The 26603-nt window shown below is 43.5% G+C and overlaps 1 protein-coding gene across 1 annotated transcript in view; it reads left to right on the top strand.

Moving 5' to 3' along the window:
- Positions 1-26603, top strand: part of LOC126471216 (rho GTPase-activating protein 45-like) — a 682307-nt gene that overhangs the window by 532270 nt on the left and 123434 nt on the right. The window contains exon 10 of the mRNA XM_050099339.1: positions 22127-22321. Coding sequence (XP_049955296.1) covers positions 22127-22321 — 195 coding nt within the window. The remainder of the gene's footprint in view (positions 1-22126; positions 22322-26603) is intronic.

The following is a 26603-nucleotide window of genomic DNA, read 5'->3' as shown; positions in this document are numbered from 1 at the left end:
TGCCACCACGATAGTTTTAAATGGCGGTGGTTTTGGATCAGTGGAATGCACGCTGCAGGACGCCTGGCTCGGAGCTGTTCTTGAAGTATCTGATTTGTAACAATGCGTTTTGTCACTGTGGTGCCAACTGCTGCTCACCCGCTGCATTACGATGCGCCAGATACATACGCCGAAATGATGGTCTTCCCTCTCAGTAGTGCCACATGCCTGTCCAGTCTTCTTGCGAGCGTACATTATCGTGACCATCATTTCCAGTAATCATGTATAGTGGTTAGATTCCTGCATAGTCTTTCTGTAATAACGCAGAAGGAACATCGAGTTTCTTGTAGCAATATTACACAAACTCGTACAAACGCAGTGAAGTGTTTACAATGGCGTCTTTGTGACCATAAAGACATTCATGACTAACATTAGCTCACCACGCCCAGTCTGAAAGGTAGCTAACGCACACGATCATTAAGGCGTTTATTTAAAGCGAACCTTGATTTGCATTATCTTAGTGTCGCTACTAGCGCCACTCTTACGCAACTGGTGCGAAATTCGAACAGATACCAGTAGGGGGACAACAAGGACGCGGCCCTACATTCCATTGTAGCCCGATGTATCCAAGATGGCGGCCGTGACGTCACAGACACACCCCCTGTGACATCATCCAAGATGGCGGTCGTGACGTCACAGACACACCCCGCAGTGACCAATCAAGATGGCCCATTTAGAGGGGAAGTTTGATTTTGGCTGAGAGAAGGTCAATTGGGCTACGTCCACTAACCTAACCCCCCTCCCCCCCAGAAAATGGCGGGAAGTTCAAATTCCAACATGATAATACGACACATCCAGGAAAATGGTGGGAAAAAGAGACTTGATTTTATTTAACAAATTTCAAGCAGATGTGTCCACCACGAGCTCCAGAGCCCAACTGGCTTATTTCATATCCTTGCCACCAGGGAGTGCCACTGTGACGTGTTAATCTGATGCAAGTAGCAGTATTCTAGATGACGGCACCCACTGTGTTCACCTCGAGTTCCATAGCCCAACTGACATAGTTTGCATACATGCAGTGTTGTTTGTGGAGAAATAATTTACAGTCTATATCTTATGCAATATGTTGTGTTAGCGATTGGGAGGCTACTGCTGTGTGCTTGATATCGAGAAGTACAGCGAAAATTGTATAATATTATGGCAAAAATACAGGCGTTCCTGTGATCAACGAGTCTGGAGATGTCTGTAGAAATGTGAGCAAGAAAGCAGAAACAGTAACACGATTGTGCCAAGGGGAACCGAGCCTGTCTTTTCACATCGGTTCTGAGCGTTACTTTGGTTCGCTGATGTAAAGGGGATGATTTAGTATGGTGGGCGGTATGAATTGCATGTTTACTAGATCGAGACGGTACTCGGTGATATATTCCCTGGTTGGAGATCAGTTTGACGATCCAATATTCTTGCTAGTGTCGTATGTATTTGATGACCTGTAGACAACTTTCCGATATTTAGATGTCGGTGCAACATGGTGATCAGTGTAAAATAGTTTATTACCACTGAGTGTGGCGTCTGTAGAAGGAAAGAACAGGTTAGGGGTATATAACTTGAGGGAACTGTCAGTGCAATTTAGCAATATTTGCAAAATAACGACAGGAAGCCCCATAAAAAAAGGTGGATGGTGCTTCGATACCTATGGCGTTAGTAATTCGACTGGTAAATTCGATAAGAGCCAATGAGAATGCTCGATTGATTGTGGTGGGATATAGGAGCGGTGAGAACATTTGCGTACGTTGACAGCAGGAAAGCTATTACATTATCAGTGTCTAGCAGATAGGAATTTCTCAGGTGTTACATATGAATGGGGGTGCCACATCCTCATGCTTGTGGAAGCTGAGCAGGGACCTGTGCGCAGTTTGACATCTGACTGATGTGTCACTTATCGCTACCTCCTGTCTCCTCAACTGGACAGAGGTGGTGGTCTGTGCTTGCGTGCATTGATTGCATTATTTCACGAGGGGCACTGTTGGCCGTGCTGTGCGCTATTTGGACAGTTTACAAGTACTCAGTGTGTCTACAAATCAGTGTGATGAATTATTTAGGAGCAGTTTGCTATTCTCTACTGAAATTACGATATGGTTGCGTGTCTGTAGGCTGTGTAACATGGCCCCAGGCACATCAGGGTGGATCTTTTGTATCGGTGTGATAGATATAGTCTATTGCTAAATAAGTTGTTTCAAAATAAATAGAGTGCAGTAACTCCTTACTCTCCGCAGCAGCCCAGAGCAGGCTGAGTCGTCTTGCCACCATTTTTCCTAACCATCTTGGTTTACGTCAGGAAACGGACGACAGCGTCCTCTGCTGGTGGTACTGAGTACTAGACCTTGTGGAGAACACACCATTTGCTGCCATCATGGATAACTGTACTTGTGTCATCAGCTGGTGTCATGGTGGTGTCCTCTGGCGGCGACGAAATGTACTGAGCCAGTTGGGGCCTGGAGCTCGTGGTGAAGCCATTAGGTGGCACCATCTTAGATTACGGTACTTGTGTCATCATCTGACGTCACTACAGCATCCTCTAGTGGCATCGATTTGAACCAATTCAGTTGGGCTATGTACTCAGTGGCGAATACACTTGGTGGTGGTGTTACCTCTAAATGTTTAAATTAAGAGTGGTGTATGATTTAGACAGTTGACGATTAGGAAGGAGAGTGATTTAGATGAATTATTATTTTGATAATTTAGGAGTTGTTTGGCTATCTGGACGTAAATGTATTGCATTATTTACGAGTGGTTCGCATGTCTGTAGGCTGTGCAATGCATTATTTGGCTCTGAGCACTATGGGACTTAACTTCTGAGGTCATCAGTCCCCTAGAACTTAGAACTTCTTAAACCTAACTAACCTAAGAACATCACACATCCATGCCCGAGGCAGGATTCGAACCTGCGACTGTAGCGGTCGCGCGGTTCCAGACTGTAGCGCCTAGAACCCCTCAGCCACTCCAGCCGGCAATGCATTATTTATGATAGTTTACAATTAACAAGCGTGTGTGTAGAGCCTTATACATAAGTTATGTAGGAGTACTTTGCAGATGTTGTGGGGCATGTCAGATCATGTGCTCTGTGATACATATACTCCATCCCTAAATAAATTGCGCCCAAATAAATAAAGCACAATCCTTCCTCTCTCCATCAGCCAAGTGTGGGCTGAGTCCTTTTACCAGCAACCCCTACGAAGAGGTTGTGCCCTGGAGACTTAGGTTAGTGGTGGTGAGCTTCGTTTGCAACAATTTTCTTAGGTTGGTAGCGAAAGCCTAAGTGACCTTTCTCTACTCCCAGAATTCAAACTCAGTGACGGTCCTTAGGCAGAGGTGGCGGTCTGGTCCTTGAAATGTAGTTGAAACTAGGTAGTTTAAAGTATAGTGAACACCTTTTCTTACCCATATGAAGTCGAATGACGTAACTAATGCAGTAGCCAATAGGAGTATAGCATTATAGAGGTGGGGGTGCTAGGTCATGAATGAACATCGCGCTGATAGTGGGAAAATGTGAAACTTCTCATTTGATAATTGAATATTGAAATTGTAAATTGAATTATTGTATATGATTAAAATTGAAACGAAATTAAGTACTTAGGTAATTGATGGCTTAGATGCACAATGTGGGTGTTACTTTATATAGTATATTTACAGAAAAGTGTGTCTGGTGTGTGTATGGAGGTGGTGGCCGAAGGTGTGTGACATAAGCGGTTGGATGCCCGTGGGCTGGTGGCATGGCATGTGTCCGGTTATAATGCATGCGCAAGAGAGAGCAGACGATCTTGTGTCATCACGCGACTTCACGGTAGCGCCCTCTGGTGGGCACAATATGAACTAAGTCAGTTGGGCTATGGAACTCACAGTGAACACAGTGGGTGCCATCATCTTGAATACCGCTACATGCGTCATGATCTGACATCATGGTGGCGCTCTCTGGTGGTGAGGATATGAACTAAGCCAGTTGGGCTTTGGAGTTTGTGGTAGACACATCTGCTTGAAATTGATTAAATAATAAAGACAAGTCTCTTTTTCCCGCCATTTCCCTAGGTGTAACGCATTATCATGTTAGAAATTGAACTTCCCGCTGTTATCAGGAGGGTAGAGGGGTTAGATTAGTGGAGGTAGCCCAGTTGACCTACTTCCGGGCAAAATTCAAACTTCCCGCCAAATTCGTCTATCTTGATTGATGTCACTGAGGGTGTCGCTGTGACGTCACTGCCGCCATCTTGGATGACGTCACAGGGGGTGTGTCTGTGACGTCACGGGCGCCATCTTCGATGATACCACGGGGGGAAGGGGTGTCTGTGACATCACGGCCGCCATCTTGGATACATCTGGCAACAATGGAATGTGGTGCCGCATCGTTGTTGCCCCCTACTGACACCATCTTTCAGATGTTTATGTTGCACAGCTCCTTCTTGATTTTGCGTATTTTTTCGTCAGTTTATATACATATATATACGGTTGCCATAAAAAGTCTGAAAAGCTTGTAAGAATGTTGCAGGGTAGGTCGTACTCCGAAATAATTGTTAAGAAAAAGTTTTGATACGCTGTGCCTTTTCCGAGTTAATTGGCATTGAAGTAAGCCAATCAGGTTGTTGCTCGCTCAAGTTTAAGTGTCCTTCCAGAGAAGGCATCGTCGAACGTGTTCTTCATTTGATTCCCTTAAACTAGAGACGAAAGCGATCCAAAAATTGGACATGGGCCCATAGTAAGGATAGAACTCGAGCCAAATGCTGAACAGCCTCGTGCGCTACCATCTACGCTATGAGTACAACAGACACTAATTGTATCCGGTGGGCCACTTGAATTTGCACGCGCAACGGCCTGTTTGCTAACATCAATATTGATTAACTCGGAAATAGTGCAACGTTTCGAATTTCTTTCCTAACAATTGTTTCTCAGTACAACTTATTCTGCAACACCCTTACAAGCTTTTGAGTCTGTTTCTGACCACCCTGTGCACATACATACATATATTTTTCTAATATGTGTGGATTCCTTACAAAACACTGACGAGCACTCTTCTGGTGGAATATAACTCTTCAAATGCAGCCAAGAAATTTTACCACTTCGTACTATTCATCAACTCTTAAGTAAGAATAGCGGTTAGTAATGTGTACCAACATTTCGGCCGTTCCCTTCTTGAAACAGTGTCTCACATTACTGGCTCTAGAGAGCTTTAAACATTAATTTACTTGCGTCCATGAAAATTGAAACACTACGAAGGTGGTTTGCAACATGCTTCATACTGGTATGAAATCTACTACATGCTTGGACATGCAAATGATTCGCGCTTCAGCGCAACCATACAAAGTAGGTGGGAGTAACGACATTTGCAGTCTCTTTGTAAATGAAGTTGACATTCGCAAATCGCATTTGAATACTGTTTTTCTTGTGAGGAGCTCGTATTATGCGTTGCCTAAGGAGGAGAAAGATCTTCCATTATCGTGACCTATCGAGACTGCGGTGTATCGTTCCGCTATATTGCTGTTCAAGTTGGTCAGGATCCCAGGACTGTCTTGTACGTATGGGGACGATGGGTTCCAGATTGCCATATTCTGCACAATACAGAATGTCAGTCCCCCTCGCTACTAGAGTACACAGACGTATTGTTCGCTCGGCAGTAAGGGATCGTACTGCCACGTCAAGTACCGCGAGTCAGGGAATGGACTTGTTTGCAGCGAGACTAGTAATACACACGGACAGTGCGACGACGTCTGGAGAACCACCACCTGCCATTATGGCGACCATTGTTGCGGCAGCTGAGAGAAGCGCATCGACTACACTGGGCAAAGGAGTGGCAGCATGCCGTCTTTTAAGATGAATCCCGCTGCTGACTACATGGCACAATGGACGTATCTGTATGTGGAAACTCCGAAGAGAACGAACGTTGCCAGATTTCATTCGTCATTTCCATGCGTACCCAGTACCTGGCGTAATTTTAAGGGGTACCACTGGAATTACAACGCGACTGTATCTGGACAGTAGCCGCTACTTTTATGACGATTTAAGGCCAGTGACGGTGCCCTTCTTCGTTGCTTGCCGTTAACATTCGGCAAAATAACATTAAGTCGTTATATTTTCCGTGTTATCATGACCTGTTTCAATACAGAAGGCGTTCGACTGTGGCCCTGAGGAGCACATTTTCCATATCTCTCACCCAATGGTTTCTCATTCACAAATGATGTTTGGATGTTGATTCTATGTGAGGATATCGGGTTGTTCCCCGTGTGAGAAGGAGAAACGTCTTCCACTATGTGTCGGTATTCCACAGAGGCAGGAAGGTTGCCAAGAGACTAGTGCGCCATTACAAGCCAGCCAGTGCGATTAAAGAGTGATGGAATAGAATTGAAGCAGCATGGAATGAGGTAACCGATCTGTCATCCAAGCTCAGTTCGACTCCATGCCCAACTGCGGTGAAGCCATTGCTGCTATCAGAGTTAGCATCTATGTGTACTAAGTTTATCACCTTTGTACTCCCACATCAACTAAAAATTTAATAATATATTCTTTCTATTCTGTTGTCTGCGCATAACACGTAAACTTTCGTTATCTGCTGTCGTTCCTAGTGTTGCGGTTTTCATGCCTGGCACGTTAGATGCTTATTCCTTGATATGTCTCATGAGAGTTAACAACTATTTTGTACGAAGAGTTGTATTTGAATCCCTATAGTCTCACAGGTCAGGTCCAATTAGTTGTGAGTATATGGAAAGTAAATAGCTTCTGACTTTAGCATCCAAAGTCAGAAGACGGAAAGAGAGCTGAGTTTATAACAGCACATTTAATTTATTCGTATTGTGGTCACAATACCAAATTTAAAAATACTGATTTACAATCTACGTAAGAGCAATAAACTTGATTACTGTTTGCGCAACATTTTCTCATCCTGTGAACAGAAAAGGCCATACGTCCCGCTCCACAAGAAGAAAACTACAACGATGGGCCGGAAGCTGTCTACAGGGAAACAGATATGGACCTATCGATAATAAACAATGAGAAGAACCGAAACATCACTGACGATGCTTTGTTGAAAAAGAGCGAAATGCGTCTGGAGCGGATAAATAAACTACAGAAACTAGCCGTAATATGTAGACTGTTTCTCTTTCGGTATAAACACGAAGTGTCGAAGGTAGCCACACACACCAAGAGTAAATAAACCTTGGCACTGAAAATTCTGTTACATATCACTTAAATTTGCTATTTTTTCACAATAGACTTCAGTGTTTTCTTGACTGTACTTTTTGCTTTTAACTGGTGTAGACTTTTGTTTTCTATTCAGCTGACTGTGGCTAGCTCACTTCTATTGCATATAGGCATGCAAGCCATATGATTGCGGTGGAGCAAATGTCTTCCACCGAACTGACTGTTCAAGCCACAATATCTGGAGCCTTAAGAAAACATATATTTTTAACCAGGCAAATTATGGAATGTGGATAACATAAGATTACCAAGAGAATCTTCAGTAGAAGATTATGATGAGCAAGACGCCCGCGTAGAATTCCTTATAGTAAATAAAATGTTCGTAGAACCATCTGCCCCGTTGTTCTGATGTCATTTTATACCCCACTGAGGAACTGTATGACCTAGAGGTGAAAATTTAGTTCGAAATAGCTAAACAACTATTTACGACTGATTTCGAGACTCATACTTTCGTAAATTATACTGATTCAGCGATTCGGATCAAAAGGATTAAACCTACACTAGATGCAATCCCACATCGTATTCACGTCAGGTGATACACCTCCAAATTGGAGAGATATGTTTCCATTTGCTGTTATTCGTTCGATGGTTATTTTGTAAATACAGCCGAGGCTAACAGAGTCTGGACTGTCATCACTTCTAGAACTTTATTTATATTTATTTCCGTGCATTTCCTTTAATGCCCTGTTAAGTGTACGACACGTTCATTGAAATATACTTCTTCTACTGGTAACATCAGTTGTCTCGCAGTAACATACGTCATGCCCGAAGTAATTAAAATTTCGTGGTTCCTCTATAGTTTTAATATTTATAACTATTTTAATAGTGAAATGCTTTCATTCTAAGCCCACCGCCTTGGATTACAGATATCCTCAGATTAAATCTTTGCCTCTATTTTACAGCTTCTTTGCTCGTAATTGCAGGTCATCTTCGGAGTAGCTAAATGAATAGCAAATGGAAGGGTATTTAAAATCAGACTGTGCCATGAAAACTATTTCACGTGCTACTATCCCACTCCTGTGTGACTGCTCCTATGTATATAGGACAGAGAACTGGTGATATAATAATAATAATAATAATAATAATAATAGTAATAGGGATACTGAAATTAATTATACCAATTGTATTAGTGCCGCTACGTCAGCCCTGTCAACACAACTCGTCTGCCAACTGACAGTAATGGCATGCCGACAGAAAGCATGGCACTGGTTAGGGGGAATAATAAATTCTCCATCAAAAGATAGTTGTTCTACGGAACAGTCAGGAAGAATAGGAAAAATATAGCAAAAGAAAAGAAAAAACGGAAGAGAAATAAAGTAGAAACATGAGAAAGCTTGTGTATAATGCTGACAAGTGTGCTTCTTTTGCAGGAGCGCTCGACACCGCGCGGCTACCTTCGTCGTAGCCCTGTAAGCCTGTTTCACACGAGCGACTTTCTTGTCCGAATCTGTTCCTCTAGGTGAGCGTGCGTCAAATGCTAGCGTGTAAATTAGTCATCAGTCAACTCACATGTGTTTCGGTGACGTCAAGGATTAGCTGACTCTGCCGAGGGTACAGTTCTAAGATCCTGAGTATGCTGAAGTCTGCGTATGAGCACAAACAAGGGACATATGCATTGTCTGCTTACGTCAAGTAGTTAACCAATTCTCTCCTTGCTCACTCATGTTACAGAAATGGATATTGTGTCTTCTTAATATTTATTTTATTGTTCGATATGTTTTTGTGCTTCTGTGTAAACGTGGGACTCTATATTGTTCTCATCAGTGTTCTCCCAAAAGAGAGACCAAATATCTCATAGAAAAATGTTACTTATGGTATACAAAATGGGATCAAGAAATACACTGCAGAAAGAAGAACGTTTGTATATTAATTTTTAAAATGAAACTGGTTTCAACAGCGGAAAGGTCAACGCTTTCCAAGGACAGAAATAGTTTTGTATGTTATTTAGCGGTTAAAAATGAAAAAAAAATACACAAAGGATAAAGTGAAATACAAAAAGTGCTGTCCCCTAACTATAGTTAGATGGCTTTGTTATGTATATTTTCTGAAGCAAATATATATTGATGTTTTAAAATGGGTGGCGACACTTTCTCAACGAGCTAGGTGGCGCATGGTGAGCTCACTGGGCTCGTATTCGGGAGGACGACGAGTCAGCTGTCCGGCCATTCACATTTAGATTTGCCGTGATTTTCCTAAATCGCTCACAACAAATGCCGTGAGAGTTTCTTCGGAAAGGACACGACCGATATCCTTCCCCATTCTTTCTCAGTCCGAGCCTGTGCTCCGTCTCTAATGATCTCGCTATCGGCAGGACATTAAACTCTAATTTCACTGTTTTTGACCATTTCTCTATTACTTGTATTCTTAGCTGTCAGGAGAAACTACTATACAGGGTGAAAAGTATTTAAACCGACAAACTGTGGGAGGTTGTAGGGGATATCAAAATAAATATTTTTCCCTGATATCATTTTTCCCTATGAGGTGTATTTAAACCGGTAGAGGAAGGTTTATTTGGCGGCAAATTAATTAAACCAACAAACACTTTTCCATTTTTTATGACCGAGAGACAACACATTAACACAACCCAATTTCAATTACAGTAGATTTTCAAAATTGCCTCCATTGACACATAAACAAAGGTTACACCGTCGGATCTTGATCTGTCTGACACGGGCAAAAACCCCAGGAGTACCCTGCATTGTTCCTGCTGCTTCTGCTACTATACAGGCAACCAGATCCTCTTCTGAAGTAACAGGAGTTGTGTAAACAAGATTGCGCATCTCTCCCCACACAAAAAGTCCAGAGGGGACATGTCTGTGGATCGAACAGGCCATGGTACAGGACCACTTCTGCCAATCCGCGTTTCTGGGAACCGTCGGTCCAGGAATCGACGCACACGACGATTGCACGAGTGCTGATTGAAGGATCCCGCTGCAGATGCTGCAAGACAGCTTCCTCAAATTGCAGCGTTCTTACCGTGCGACGGCGTCCCTGTCCAGGTAATCTACTAAATGACCCGGTCTCACGCAGACGTTGGTACACAGCAGCAAAGGTCGTATGATGCGGGATACAGCGATCAGGATATTGTTGTTGATAAACCCTCTGTGTAGCTCGTCTGTTGTGGTGCGCTACGTAGTACTCACGAACCATATCAGTGGCTCAAATGGCTCTGAGCACTATGGGACTTAACATCTGTGGTCATCAGTACCCCAGAACTTAGAACTACTTAAACCTAACCAACCTAATGACAGCACACACATCCATGCCCGAGGCAGGATTCGAACCTGCGACCGTAGAGGTCGCGCGATTCCGGACTGTAGCGCCTAGAACCGCACGGCCACGCCGGCCGGAACCATATCAGTGTACTCACTCCAGGTTTATCGCTCCATTAGAAAACAGAGACAATGCACTACTACACTGGTGGACAGCAGTTGCTTACAACTGAAGAGCGTAATAAGCCCTCTAACATCTGAAGATCGTAATACGGCCTCTAACAACTGAAGAGCGTAATACGGCCTCTACCGGTTTAAATAATCCTCATAGGAAAAAATGACATTAGGGATAAATATTTGTTTTGATGTCCCCTACAACCTACCAGAGTTTGTCGGTGTAAATACACTCCTGGAAATGAAAAAAAGAACACATTGACACCGGTGTGTCAGACCCATCATACTTGCTCCGGACACTGCGAGAGGGCTGTACAAGCAATGATCACACGCACGGCACAGCGGACACACCAGGAACCGCGGTGTTGGCCGTCGAATGGCGCTAGCTGCGCAGCATTTGTGCACCGCCGCCGTCAGTGTCAGCCAGTTTGCCGTGGCATACGGAGCTCCATCGCAGTCTTTAACACTGGTAGCATGCCGCGACAGCGTGGACGTGAACCGTATGTGCAGTTGACGGACTTTGAGCGAGGGCGTATAGTGGGCATGCGGGAGGCCGGGTGGACGCACCGCCGAATTGCTCAACACGTGGGGCGTGAGGTCTCCACAGTACATCGATGTTGTCGCCAGTGGTCGGCGGAAGGTGCACGTGCCCGTCGACCTTGGACCGGATCGCAGCGACGCACGGATGCACGCCAAGACCGTAGGATCCTACGCAGAGCCGTAGGGGACCGCACCGCCACTTCCCAGCAAATTAGGGACACTGTTGCTCCTGGGGTATCGGCGAGGACCATTCGCAACCGTCTCCATGAAGCTGGGCTACGGTCCCGCAGACCGTTAGGCCGTCTTCCGCTCACGCCCCAACATCGTGCAGCCCGCCTCCAGTGGTGTCGCGACAGGCGTGAATGGAGGGACGAATGGAGACGTGTCGTCTTCAGCGATGAGAGTCGCTTCTACCTTGGTGCCAATGATGGTCGTATGCGTGTTTGGCGCCGTGCAGGTGAGCGTCACAATCAGGACTGCATACGACCGAGGCACACAGGGCCAACACCGGGCATCATGGTGTGGGGAGCGATCTCCTACACTGGCCGTACACCACTGGTGATCGTCGAGGGGACACTGAATAGTGCACGGTACATCCAAACCGTCATCGAACCCATCGTTCTACCATTCCTAGACCGGCAAGGGAACTTGCTGTTCCAACAGGACAATGCACGTCCGCATGTATCCCGTGCCACCAAACGTGCTCTAGAAGGTGTAAGTCAACTACCCTGGCCAGCAAGATCTCCGGATCTGTCCCCCATTGAGCATGTTTGGGACTGGATGAAGCGTCGTCTCACGCGGTCTGCACGTCCAGCACGAACGCTGGTCCAACTGAGGCGCCAGGTGGAAATGGCATGGCAAGCCGTTCCACAGGACTACATCCAGCATCTCTACGATCGTCTCCATGGGAGAATAGCAGCCTGCATTGCTGCGAAAGGTGGATATACACTGTAGTAGTGCCGACATTGTGCATGCTCTGTTGTCTGTGTCTATGTGCCTGTGGTTCTGTCAGTGTGATCATGTGATGTATCTGACCCCAGGAATGTGTCAATAAAGTTTCCCCTTCCTGGGACAATGAATTCACGGTGTTCTTATTTCAATTTCCAGGAGTGTACTTTTCACCCTGTATAACCTCTGTAAAGAAAACTCACTATAAATTTTGCTTTGTGTCTTAATAAACCCATAGTTCCTGAATGCTTTTACTATATTTTGACTTTTCGTAAGAAGGGCAGGGACCTCATTGCACTATTCTGGCGCCGAAATGCGTAGCAGACAGCACTCACAACAAACGCAATTTTGGCGCTGACGTGTAAACACAGATTTGGGTCCCAGGTTCTATTCCGGGGCGGCTCGGAGATTTTATCCGCCCGGGGACTGGGTGTTGTGATATTCTAATCATCATTTCATCATTGACGCACTAGGTGGCCGAAAAATCCCAAATGGGGATCTCCTCGCCAAAAATGCCATCTGATCACTTCATAAATGTGTCTTACTACAGGAATTAAACGCCAAAGGCGCTGCAGTAGACTCACTTTACCCGAGTGGTCGACTGACACAAGAAATTCGCTTGTGTGAAAAAGGCTTTACATCAGGCTGGTGTACGGTGCCTATGTAGGCAAGATCTGCGTTTCACAGTGATTACTTTGTCCACAGTCTCATTCGTCTTTTGCTGCAGTGGATGGATATGCTTATTCACAAGTAGCGCGTTATTACTGCTAAATATTTCTCAGCTGTTTCCTGCAGCCAGTTCTTTCGATCTGAAGGGCTATCTTTTTTTCCGTAGCTGACATGAACAATGAAATGAGTTGTAACTGGGACAGTGTTTCCGAAGTCCACGAACTTAAGACTACGAATGTAAGGAGCAAACTTAGGCAAAATACCGAACGCAGTCAGACTATACAATATTTCCTTCCATCGGAGGACAACAATGCGAAACGTATGAGTAAGTACACACGGTGTTATTTTTTAATCTTTAATCTTAATACTTTTACCCTGCATTAAGAAACACCGCACACAAAAACTGTCGTAAATAATATCCATGGAAAAATTAGACAAGTTAAGGAATTCCAAATTGGTAAGTATCGTAATTATGCCCCTTACTAGAAATCATGGACTAATGTTGCGTAAACTTATATTTGTGGAACGTACTGAAAAGGTAACAGTAATAAATTGTAATTTCTGCTACGTATTCCTTCCTGTTAAGAGTGCAAAAATGAAAAACGAACGAAGATTAGTGTTTAACGTCCCATCAACACGAAGGTAATTAGAGACGGAGTACAACCTCTAATGAAAGAGGGATGGATCAGGATATCGACCATGGCCTTTGAAAGGAACCATCCCGACACTTGCCATAAGGGGTTTAGGAAATCACGGAGGACCTAAGTCAGGATGGTCGGACAGTGTCTGAACCGTAGTCCTCGCGAATGCGAGTCAAGTATGTTAACGATGGCTCTATCTTGCTCGGTGTAAGGAATGCAGAGTATTTGAAGAAATTTGGAACTTGGAGATCTCACTTGTGATTCATAACCGTTTCATTGCTGCAGATGAAAACCAGGAACGCTAAGAAACTCTCACTCAGCGGTCAAATACTTCCCTGTCGAACGACATCCCCTAACTCGCAGTCATCCCTGCACCCTCCTTTCCTACCCTCAAGCGCTTATTGTGAGATGAGCTCCAGTGACTGACCACAAACAGCTTGACGATATACATTGTTGCACGAATCGTACCATTCCCATCTGTGATTTTTATAATAATATCATCCAAAGGAATCGTTCTTTAGTCATTTTATTCATTTTCAGCAGCTTCGTAGGCAAATTACACTTTGCTGTCGTTCTTTCAATGATTCTTAGTTCGGCATATGATTTCCCCCCAACTAGACTTATCTGGTCGCTCTGGAGAGGTACTCCTAAGTACTTGAAAGTTGTGATTGCTTCCACTGACTAATCGCTGATTGTGTTGTCAAATGATGCGGCGCCTTTTCGTCTACATTGCATTCACTTATGATGAGGGCCAGCTGCCAGGCGTGACTAGGTTCTTCTAAACCATATTTTAAATTTGACTGTTCGTGTGGTGCTATGCAAAGAGTAGAAATATGCTACGTTATTATCTATAAGCTGACTTAGGTATTCAAAGAATGTTCTTTATTTATTCTATTGCAGCATTAGTATCGGACACATCCCCAGCTTCAGCGGCATCACATATATTATTTCCTTAAACATTCCAAAAATATTTTTAATAAATTCGGACTATTCTTCCTGCCACACTTGTTTTGAGGCAGCTGTCTTTCTTTGCTCTCAGTACGATGTTCGCACGTTCCTCTCGCGCCAATCATTCAATCTTTCTCAAAATCCGATAGCAACACGAACACGTTATGTGGTAATATTGTGTTCCAAACTCCTCCTGAGAAGTTCCAGTAACATTAGACCCACTTGATAGCGACGATGTACTCACCTCATTCATCAGCTGATGGGTTGATTCCTTTGCGTACTGAAAATATTCTTGTGCAAGGATGAAATTGTAATCAACATACCCCACAGGCATATAAATACTGGAGTATGAGTTTGCTACAGTTCGGTAAAGCTGTTCATTGTATACAACTTTTCATCTCCGTCAGTGTATATAAAACATGACATACTTTGAATGATCTGAAATTAACATGGTCCATAAATGTTAATTTTGTATGTCTGTCTTTCTTGTTCGTATACATCGACGGCCATCCATCGATGTCGCACGCTTAAATTCGCCCTCTGTCGCCTATCAGTCATAAAATAAAGATTCATTCGTAATTTTAGAGCTTCTATGGTAACTTACGCGTCATGATGCGTGGAATAGTGCGATATTTTATCCGCTTTTTCAGAAAGGCTTTCTGTATAATACGAGTAAATGACATCATCACCACTGTCAGTTCTGGTGCTTCACTTCTTTCTAGTCACCAGTCAAACTTCAAATGTCCGCTTCCGTAGCTGAGTGGTTAGTGGGGCTGACTGGCATTCTTAAGTCCCAGGTTCGGTTCCCGGAATCACCAGGATGTGTCCTCGGAGGGAGGACTGGACAGGGGTTCAGCGGCTCCAGGCCAATAAAAGTGACAACGGCCGGGAGAGCGATGTCCTGACCCCACGCTCCTCCATACTGCATCCAATGACGCCATGATGGAGGATGACATGACGATCAGTCCGTACCGATGGTCCCACTAGGACCTCTTGACGGAGTTTACGTTTTCCGTGGAACTGGAAATACGTTACAGAAATATTGCGTTAGTACCTCTTTGGCTTAATAAGAATTCTGTTGTTGCTGAAAGATTTAATACATCTATTAAAGCTGTTGTGTCTAGACAAGACAGCCTAGACACAATGAGAGGAAGCCGAAAGGCACGCGCTTAAACTCACGCAGGCTGGCGTGAGGTCTGAAACAGGATACGTAATGAATGCTATAAAGAAAAGTACGTAGCTTCTGGAATACTTAACTTTAATCCACATTTGTAGTACATCTCTCTTGATGATACATTAATAGAATCTCAATATCAATTGAATACAGCGCCTTACTAGGTCGTAGCAATTGTAGCTGAAGGCTCTGCTAACTATCGTCTCGGCAAATGAGAGCGTATTTGTCAGTGAACCTTTCCTTGCAAAGTCGGCTGTACAACTGAGGCGAGTGCCAGGACGTCTCTCTAGACCTGCCGTGTGGTGGCGCTTGGTCTGCAATTACTGACAGTGGCGACACGCGGGTCCGGCGTATACTAATGGACCGCGGCCGATTTAAAGCTACCACCTAGCAAGAGAGGTGTCTGGCGGTGACACCACAAAAGCTGAGCTGGCTCATCTTTTCTGCCACGAATTATCGCATTGAATTTGTTGTGTACATAGTTCCGCGCAGTCAGCGCATACACAACTTTCCCAATAGAGCGCGCCCCGCTAAGCACAACAGCACAGGCGCAGTGCTCGTCTGTCTCCGCACTACGAGATGGCGCCATCTTAGAGACGGACCAAATTCTGCTTCCGCCGATCCGCGAATTAACCCATTACTGGCCATTGTCTCTTTTTTGGGATGCGTATATTTTACTTATTTCTACGTAAGCAATGGAGCTTTCAGCTTTTATTGTTGCACCTCTAGGTTCAACTAACTGCTATTATGCCTTTAAATGTAAAACAAATAACTTTGTTTACGTACCTCACGTCATGAAAATTATAAACTTGCCGATTTTTTGTTCTCGCACTTGACACACTGTATGTCTGCTGGTAGTTCCTGGACAACAATGAGCTGTGATTTAGTTGTCTGGTCGTGTTTGTTATGAACATATTGATGTCTGTGTAAGATTAAGTATACTTCAGATTTTTTCTAGAAAGTGCAATATCGATATATTTTATGCGTCCCAATAAAGGGACAATGGCATATTACACTATCATTTATTGTTGATGTGCCCTGTTCTTATATACACGTATTATACAGAGAAGAATTGCACTTTACGTTCTTTACATCTGCGTTTTTTCATATTCTATTCGAATTTTACGATTCCAACAGGATAAAAACATGCCGCGTGGACTTACACTTGAAGAAATTCTAGCAGAATTAGAGAACCATCAAGAGAGTGATGATGAAGATGATGACGTAGAATGGGAGATTATTCCACCCGATGCAGATGTAATAACAGATGAAGAAGACATTGACGAAAATGTACTGAACAGTGAGTCTGTTGTACAAAATGTACTATTACTCCTCTGAGTTCTACTAAAACATACTCACGGGCAAAGAAAAAGGAAATATCTGTAACAATGCCACATCTCATTGAAGAATACAATGCCCCTATGGGTGGCGTTGATCTACTGGACAAGCAGATATCACTTTATGGGACGAGGATAAGGTCAAAGAAATGGTACTGGCCATCCTTCACACAGATGATAGATATCTGCATAGTAAACACATGGCGTGCATACTGTGGTGTCACCGCCAGACACCACACTTGCTAGGTGGTAGCTTAAATCGGCCGCGGTCCATTTAGTACATGTCGTACCCGCGTGTCGCCACTGTGTGATCGCAGACCTAGCGCCACCACAAGGCGGGTCTCGAGATACGATAGAGCACTCGCCCCAGTTGTACAACGACATTGCTAGTGACAATACGGACGAAGCCTTCCTCTCATTTGCCGAGAGACAGTTAGAATAGCCTTCTGCTAAGTCCATGGCTACGACCTAGCAAGGCGCCATTAGCCTTACCTACTTTGAGAGTTATCGTATAAATGTCTCAAGAAGAACGCTGTATTCATCAAAGAATAAAAGTTAAGTATAAAGCAGCTACGTACTTTTCTTGCTACCATTCAATAGTTATCCTGTTCCAGACTTGACGCCAGTCGGCGTGTGTGTACGCGTGCCTTTCTTTCGGCTCCCTTCCAGTGTGGCGTAGCAAACTTGTTACGCCACAACACATACCAAGTTGCTAACTCTAGCAACTTGGTATGCTCTGACTTTTGGATGTCCGACGGAGAATAGTGATGTTTTACCTATCAAAGAAAACAGGATCAGTACCAAAACGCAGAGGACCACAAGGAAGCAAATTGATGGGAGGACGGGTGAGCACTGATGTACGACTAGATCCAGGAAATTATTTCATTGTGCCAAGTAAAACACAGAAGAGATGTGCTTACTGCAAGAAAAAAAAATTGTGATAGGTGCAATGTTGGTGTACACGACAAGTGTTTTGCTTCATTTCATACTTAATAGACATTCAATAATATCAAAACATTCTTTATGTATTGTTTGTGTTGTTTCTTACAATATTATGCATGGAGAATAAGGCTGTGAATTTGGATACCGCATTTGGCCAATGTCCCAAAAATGGGACGGTCTATAGTTTTTGTTCTAATAAATTGAAAATTTTGAAAACAACTTTTTATTCAATTAATCACTCAATGTAACGTATTTATGTATAAAAGTTTGCAAAAAATGATCCGATAGAGTTTTGGCCAGTAATGGGTTAATAGGTAACGCAGCCAATGAGATTGCTGCTAACGTAGAACCTTTACTCCTAGCGGATCACACTCGTGCAGTGATACCTGAACGCGCGAGGTATTATAACGAGTGTACAGACCTCCGGTTAGTCAGTCTGCATTAGTCTGTGCGAGTCTGCATTAGTCTGCATTTGTCTGTACCAGTCTATAGTCAAGTTTCAGTCTGCGCCTAATAAGATTATCATATTCCTGTACATAGCCATGAAGATAAATGAATAGACACTTTGTCAAGTATCAGAGATATGTGAGAATAAGATTAACGTACCAAGACCAAAGGAACTTCAGATTGTCAATTGCAAACAGCATCCAGAATCAAATGGTTCAAATGGCTCTAAGCACTATGGGACTTAACCTTTGAGGTCATCAGTCCGCTAGACTTAGAACTACTTAAACCTTACTAACCTAAATACATCACACACATCCATGCCGGAGGCAGGATTCGAACTTGCGACCGTAGCAGCATCGCGGTTCCGGACTGAAACGCCTAGAACCTCAGGGCCACAGAAGCCGGCGAATCCAGAATCAAGTTACATAATGTCTACTCTTTTTATTTTTTTAATAAATGTGTGTGAAAATTAATCAAGTTCTGTTTAAAGTTGGTCACCGTCAATCTGCTACTCTAAGCGTGCAAGTGGCATTTCTATCGTCTGACCTAACGGCAGAAGATAAAGACGCCACGATAAGACCACGAGACATATTGCTGACACTCGCCTACTTCGTTAGAGCGACAAGTCAAATAATCTGATGGTGTGTGTACCGAAGGTCTTGCAGTACGCACACCACAGAACTGAGGTACATAAGCACTACACAGTATGAAACTGAAATAAATAATAAAAAAAAGCGCAAGGTCCGATAGCTGCCGAACCGAATATCACAGGTGCAACATTAATCGCATTTGACTGTTTCACACAGTTTATTCTTTGAAGAATGTTATCAGAGCACTGTAACAAGACAGTTTCCATCGACGCTTCCCGACTGTATCTATCACAATCGGTAAAAGCATAGCTCTTGCCAACGGCTTGACACAAATTATGAGAGAAGCTAAGAGATGTATTGGGGTTTGGGCTCTTTGGGGGAGAAGACCAGACAGCGAGGTCATCGGTCTCATCGGATTAGGGAATGACGGGGAAGGAAGTCGGCCGTGGAACCATCCCTGCATTTGCCTGGAGCGATTTAGGGAAATCACGAAAAAAATCAGGATAGCCGGACGCGGGGTTGAACCGTCGTCCACCCGAATGAGAGTCCAGTGTACTAGCCACTGCGCCGAGAGAGGTATTATAATGGCACAGAGAAGCTGGATGAAGCAGGCGGAAGGCAGCTGGAATATACTGAGAAGGAAATTACTCCAATCATACGAGTAAACGATTTAGTTCCCTCTTGAATTTATCGTGATTTCGGACCACAAGCAGGTTACCAGGTAGTTTGTCTCCTAATGTATGGCTAATGTGGAGGGGGAGACAGGGAATGATTGAGAGCTATGTACAGATATAAAGACGTTGGGCATATCAGACCCTGTTATTACAATTATGGGAATGTGGTAAGTATTTGATCTGTGATGAATGCTTTTGAGGAGATCACAAACTGAAAAACTGACAGAGAAACACAGTCTGAAAGACAGATCGCTATTCTAGTCGTATCTACGTCAAGTGAGCATTATACTCTAGTCGTCTCCAATTTTCAATACTTGTACCATGCTGAACCGCGTAACAGTGTTAGCGAATCCGCAGGGAATGACTGAAATATGGTTCAAATGGCTCTGAGCACTATGGGACTTAGCTTCTGAGGTCATGAGTCCCCTAGAAGTTAGAACTACTTAAACCTAACTAACCTAAGGACATCACACACATCCATGCCCGAGGCAGGATTCGAACCTGCGACCGTTGCGGTCGCGCTGTTCCAGACTGCAGCGGATAGAACCGCTCGGCCACTCCGGCAGGTTGACTGAAATAGTTTTGATGTTAGATGGAAATATATTCCTGAAGTTTCGAAGTACCTGTACTTGGATGGCGGCTTCTTGCATGCTGTGAGACTCTGTTAACACAAGAAAGAGTGTTCATCGAGGATTATACTGGAATATTTTACGATTTTTCGTTAGTTAGTTTGACAATATCAAGAATTATGAGAGTAACTGCCTCAAGAGACATTTGTTAAAGGTAATTTTATTTTCCATCAGTTACTTCCTGGCAACTACTTCCAGACTCACCTAGTGTGATTAAATGTGTTAATGTTCTTGGTGAATAACTAGTAAATAGAGTAAGTTCTTTAAGAAAAGATTTTGAAAGTAAAAATTAACGGTTCAGCATTGGTCAGTGAATCTCATATTTACATGTTAATTAGATTAAATAAATTTCGTTGTGATACTTAATTTATTTATCAGTAGGAGTGAGTTGATAAATTTCATTTAGTGACTATTTTTTGTAACGATTGATTGTAGAGACTGATTAGTAACTTTATAAAATTATAGCATGTGTGCAGCCCTTTTCACTCTTCATTTACAATTTTATTCATTCTGTTAGCGTTCATTTCTCCATTGCTCATGGGTGGTTGAGCGTATGAGCAGCTCTCATGAAAATCAGCTGAATCCAAGTGTTACACATATTTCTGCACCATGGGGCATCGCAACCCAAACCATCAGTAGGGAAGTTGGTGCTGAGTATTTCTTTAACGCTCTGATGTTGTGGTGTAAACATTTTATGCTTTTAAGGGGAAAACCATCAAAGAGGCATACGAGATTACAGAAGGCTGCCAAGACGAAGTGTTGCAGGAAGTTTTCCTACATGGTAACTGTGCTACACGGCAACACACAAGCCAATTCTGCACTGGACGCAGGTACAAGGACATTGATTCATGATTCTTGGCGCAATTAAATATTGTCTCACCTCCCCAGAGTCCAACTCTTGTATTCTCTTCACGCAGCATTTGGTGACTTCTTTGAGTTACCTTCGATGAACAAACCATTGCATGGCAGGTATATCCAGGGGGAATATTGGTGATTTTAGAGGTGAAACGTTTCCTGTACAGCAAAAATTCTGACTACTACAACCACTGTTGCTAGCAAGTTATCCATAATTAGGAAAAATCTGTGAAACTGAAGGGTGAATGCATAGAGAAGGACTGACATCACTACTGAATTCATGGTTGTAGGTAGTAACTAAAACTTTATGACCAGTGTCGCACCTTGTACAGAAGCTGATGTTTATTGAAACATGAGAAGCCGCCACATATTCCAGTGCTGTCAACAGTTAGCTGTGTTACGAGCAGAGATAACTTGGCGCTGATAATGAAACCGCTTCCACCCACAGAGATGCGTAATCCAGTAAAATGCATCATACTGCATATGCTCTGCCTAACAAAAAAAAGTGAAGCATGCAGAAGACATGGTTGGATTCTAATATAACTTCGTACACGTTGTAGTCATCACTGCCAAATGTAGGTGTTGGCATGCAGTGGAGGAATAGTGGACATGGATGGAAACTGTCAGGATGCGCCATATTAAAACTCGGCCATGACAAAGTGTTTTGCTGTTCCCAGCTACAGTTCCACGTTCTGTGACTTCTTAGACATCAACTTCTTCTTCGTCTTCTCTGCAGCTGCATTATGTATTTACTTAATATTTCGAATAAATCCAAGTTGTCTATTGGTCTTCCCTATAACTGATTTTGCGCGTGTTCTCCTTCATATCATTTTGTAGCGCTGCGTGTAGATATTCAACCGTCGTAACTCGGTTCTGCTGGATCCTACAAGTCTCTCTAACCCATAACTCCTTTCAAATCAGCCATCTCTTAAGTATTGTATTTTAAGAGGCAGACTGCTTATTGGAAGCCTTATCATGGAAGCAGTTGACGAATTAAAGTGTAAGCCGATTAGACTATTGATCGATGAGATTGTAGGCACATGTCGCAAACACAGGTATTTTAATGGGCTAACGCCTAGAAGTGACGTACACTACTATGTTATTAACGCACTGATATCTGTTGAGCAGATGTACGAGGCAAACGCGAGCTGCAGGGCCAGCGTCGCTGAGGCGAATGAATGCTACCAGCAACTACAAAGGACCAAGAATGAAATTCTACAGCAGGGGCAAGAGTTGATGGTGGAAAGTGACAGAGTCCTCAAAACCGCCACAGTGTCTTACTTCGAATCTCAGCAGTCCCTCGCAGCACCCCTACCCTCACAGGTAAGTCACTTATAAGCAATTCACTTATTTAATGTCTGTGTACCCAAACTTATTTCGATGACTGATCAGAATGACGTACAACGGGAGTGAACTGAGAAAGGAATTTTTCTTCAGTTTGGATGTCTGGAGGCGATACTACGTCGTGGAATAGTACACCGTTACAAAACTGATCGCTCTGCCAAGGACCTACAAACTCAATGAAACGTTATAAATGACCGCTCATCAAATTGCTTTTTCCACGTTTCGATCAGATGAAGACCACTGCGTGCTAGTTCGTACTCATCCAACGGACTATGTGAAACATTGCACCTCAGGTGGGAGATATGGGACCACCCACCCTCATAATGGTCTTTACATGTCACCCAATAATTTCCCATACATGGGCTCTGTGAAGGAATACTTTACTAGTAATCGAATCACAGAAAAATGGGACATGCAGTACGCCGTCGTGGTATTGCTTATATGCAGGCATAGGCATCTACCATAAAGAATGTAAATATCGTGTGACATTATGGACAAACAAGTCACGTAGAGGTTTTGTCACCAGTATTAGAAAAGGTTTTTTTATTCAGAGCTTTTGGGCATTTTTCCTTGGGGAAGTATGAAATTTCTGTCTTTAGTGGAGCTGTTTCGTGTACCTGACTGTGAAGATTTGGGGTGAATGTTGTTTCGTGTCTGGGCTGTTAAGATATAGTTTATTTACGAGTATATAAGTAGGTCTAGGGAAACCAGGCGAAACTTAACTCTGGATGATCTACAGAAATTTGAACCCCGCTCCAACCGAAGTCGAATTAAATTGCTTAACTGCGGATCCACGAATATCGGACACAGTCATTGCAGTGTGTGGCTCATTGTCACGCGTCCCATTCCTAGACAAGCACCCTTTCGGGGTTAGCTACGCACCGTGATCCGGGATAACTGCAATCTTCAATCCTTTGGCTTGTAGCGTTCCATTGGAACGGGAGGGGAGGGGGGGGGGGCAATTCTAAAAAAGAAAGATACGTTGTCATATTCATTTTTTTATTCAGTTAAAAGTTTCGACTGACAAGAATGTTCCCTATCCTTAACTATCTCTCTCAGTTTGGCCTGGTATTAATTCGTATTGAACTTGTCATCCTCTTAAATAAATTTCGCAACGCGACCTGACTAAATACTGACAAAAAGGATGTCGTAGAGTTACATAACAAAATTATCCAACTCCCAAATGAATTTGACAGCTTTCGAACAAAGCACAATGGCATGTAACTCAGCACATTTATTGCATTAAGGTGATATATTCCGACGAACTGAGGTATCACCATGTCCTAAACAACAGTGAAAGCGACTGCTGCTGACTGTCTGATTGCAGTTCCCGCACTTTCGGTAGACGCTCGTTGCTGCTCTGAAACTTGCCTACTTACTTGGACTAATATTGTCCTTAATACTCCTCTCTGTGAACTGCTCTGGTATCATACTGTGTGCGAGTGAGAACAGCTGCTTGGCCACTGATCAGATAAAAACAGAGCCTACAACCACGCGAGAATAAAGAGCACTTCTAATGTCCAACTGTTGTTAGAGCTGCTAAATTTCCCCATTCTGCTTACAGAGGGATGAATATACAACTCACAGAGACGTGCTGGTATATCTACTCGATAATCAATCGGAGTCTAACTGCCTTTGCCTTGCGCGCAAGATGTAGCAAACAGTGACACGTTCTCTCTACTCACGGAGAAGGTTCAGACCCGACAGCTCTTTACACAAAACTGACAGCTCCACTATTGCAGAAGACCAGCAGAAGGACCACACTTTCCTGTCCAATCACGGGGCTCGTCTCTAAACGAGTGCCTCCTTTCTACTTCGAGCCATACAGCCTGCCGCCAGTCCACCTAGCAGAAGAGCGGAAATTTCCAGCAAAACTGTCACTCCTGCCTAGTTTTTTCAGAATAGTCAATGTCTGTTTTTTTCTTCAAATTTAAGCTGTCGCCGTTGGACTGTGGATGGGTTGAAGTCGTTTCGTCGGAACAGGCTTCGCTTCCCACTCCACCATCCTCTCAAACCCGTAACAACATGTACTGCTACGTGATGGCTTTCATTCTTCAGGCTGTGTCTCCTGTTGTGCCATTTGCTATGGAACACCGCCACCCCCAACGACACTGCACTGCGAAAACGCTACTCCGCCCCTGACAGGTTCGCAGAAGAGCTTCTGTGAAATTTGGAAGGTAGGAGACGAGGTACTGGCAGAATTGAAGCTGTAAGGGCGGGTTCTGAGTCGTGCTTGGGTAGCTTAAATGGTAGATCACTTGCCCGTGAAAGGCAAAGGTCCCGAGATCGAGTCTCGGTCCAGCACACAGTTTTAATCTACGAGGAAGTTTCATATCAGTGCAGTAGCTCAGATGGTAGATCACTTGCCCGCGAAAGGCAAGGATCCCAAATTCGAGTCTCGGTCCGGCACACAGATTTAATCTCCTATACAGTTTCATATCAGCGCACACTCCGCTGCAGAGTGAAAATCTCATTCTGGAAACATCCCCCAGGCTGTGGCTAAGACGTGTCTCTGCAATATCCTTTCTTCCAGGAGTTCTAGTTCTGCAAGGTTCGCAGAAGAGCTTCTGTGAAGTTTGGAGGGTAGAACACGAGGTAATGGCAGAACTGAAGCTGTGAGGGCGGGTTCTGAGTCGTGCTTGGGTAGCTCAAATGGTAGATCACTTGCCCGTGAAAGGCAAAGGTCCCGAGATCGAGTCTCGGTCCGGCACACAGTTTTAATCTACGAGGAAGTTTCATATCAGTGCACACTCCGCTGCAGAGTGAAAATCTCATTCTGTCTACTTTATTGTTCAATAATAGTAAAAAACACGTGTGGATGAAATAACTTGCTAAGGAGGCAATGCAGCAATTATTCACAGTTCCTCTTGGGCCTTGAAGAGACTATGTCATTCTTTAGACAAACGAGCTCTCATCATATGATCAAGCACCATTTTAAGGAAATAGTTCAAATGGTTCAAATGGCGCTGAGCACTATGCGACTCAACTTCTGAGGTCATCAGTCGCCTAGAATTTAGAACTAATTAAACCTAACTAACCTAAGGACATCACACACATCCATGTCCGAGGCAGGATTCGAACCTGCGACCGTCGCGGTCACGCGGTTCCAGACTGAAGCGCCTTAAACCGCACGGCCATACCGGCCGGCCTCCTATATAGAAAATGTAATTAACGTGATTGACTAGCTCCTTTTATTGCTCTTTTTGTTACTTTCGATATTGAACCAACCTGTGTCTATGTTTCACTGATGAATAAACACGAAATTTCGAGGAAGGCTGACACATTTACAGATCGAAACTGTGGTTTTAGTTCTCTACATAACTTTGGAAACCGTATCTCCATAATCAGCCACTTAGTAATATCAGTACCTGTAGTATGCTTATGCAGTGACATCACATTTTGCGACAGTTTAACGCAACGAAGCGTACTAAAAATTAAGTGTTTTAGGAGAGATCTTTGATATGGTCTATACGTTAAACTACAAAAAGCAGTATAACTTCGAAAGGCACCAAACACGATATTTTATCTTCACAATCACTTGGATAAACATGGCGGCTGCTAGGTTTGTTTCTGTCAAAGTCCGTAATTGACAAGGTTATACTCTGAGAAAAGTTCGAGCTACGAAAATTCTGTCCTTACACCAAAATAAAATTGTCTGTATTATTTATCAGGTTACGTAAAGATTATTTCTGTAACATAACAAAACACATTTTGCAGTAGTGATCTAACTTACATGTCAAAGTCCACTTGTTGACGACTAAACCTCAATGATTGTACCCACTTTAAAGAAATGAATAAATTTTCGGTATTATTTATCAAAAGACGCATGTGTCACTTATAGGTACTATTGAATGAACTTGCAGGTTGAAGTGAACCTGTTGACAACAGTACTTTAGTCTTTGTGCCGCACTTTCAGTGACAACTAGTCCTACTACAACTACTAAATATCGAAGTATTTGATTTTATTCCTTCTCAAGGATTTTCTTTCTTTTCCCCATGTCTAGCTACACTCGGAAAACTGAAAATTTTGAACAAAATAATGTGCTAATCAGGCAAGGCATTGATAGCTAGCAGTTGAAAACAAACAAATAGACATTCAGAGCTGAAACAGTATATTAACACCAGAAGCTGACAGTGTGTGTGTGTGTGCGTGTGTGTGTGTGTGTGTGTGTGTGTGTGTGTGTGTGTGTGTGTGTGCCAAAATCTAACAGTGGGTGTCACCTATTGGATCTCAAATATTATTATAACACCTGAAGCTGAC

Source organism: Schistocerca serialis, chromosome 3 (assembly GCF_023864345.2).
Source record: "Schistocerca serialis cubense isolate TAMUIC-IGC-003099 chromosome 3, iqSchSeri2.2, whole genome shotgun sequence".
Taxonomy (NCBI): Eukaryota; Metazoa; Arthropoda; class Insecta; order Orthoptera; family Acrididae; genus Schistocerca; species Schistocerca serialis.
This window is presented reverse-complemented; position numbering and strand designations above follow the sequence as displayed.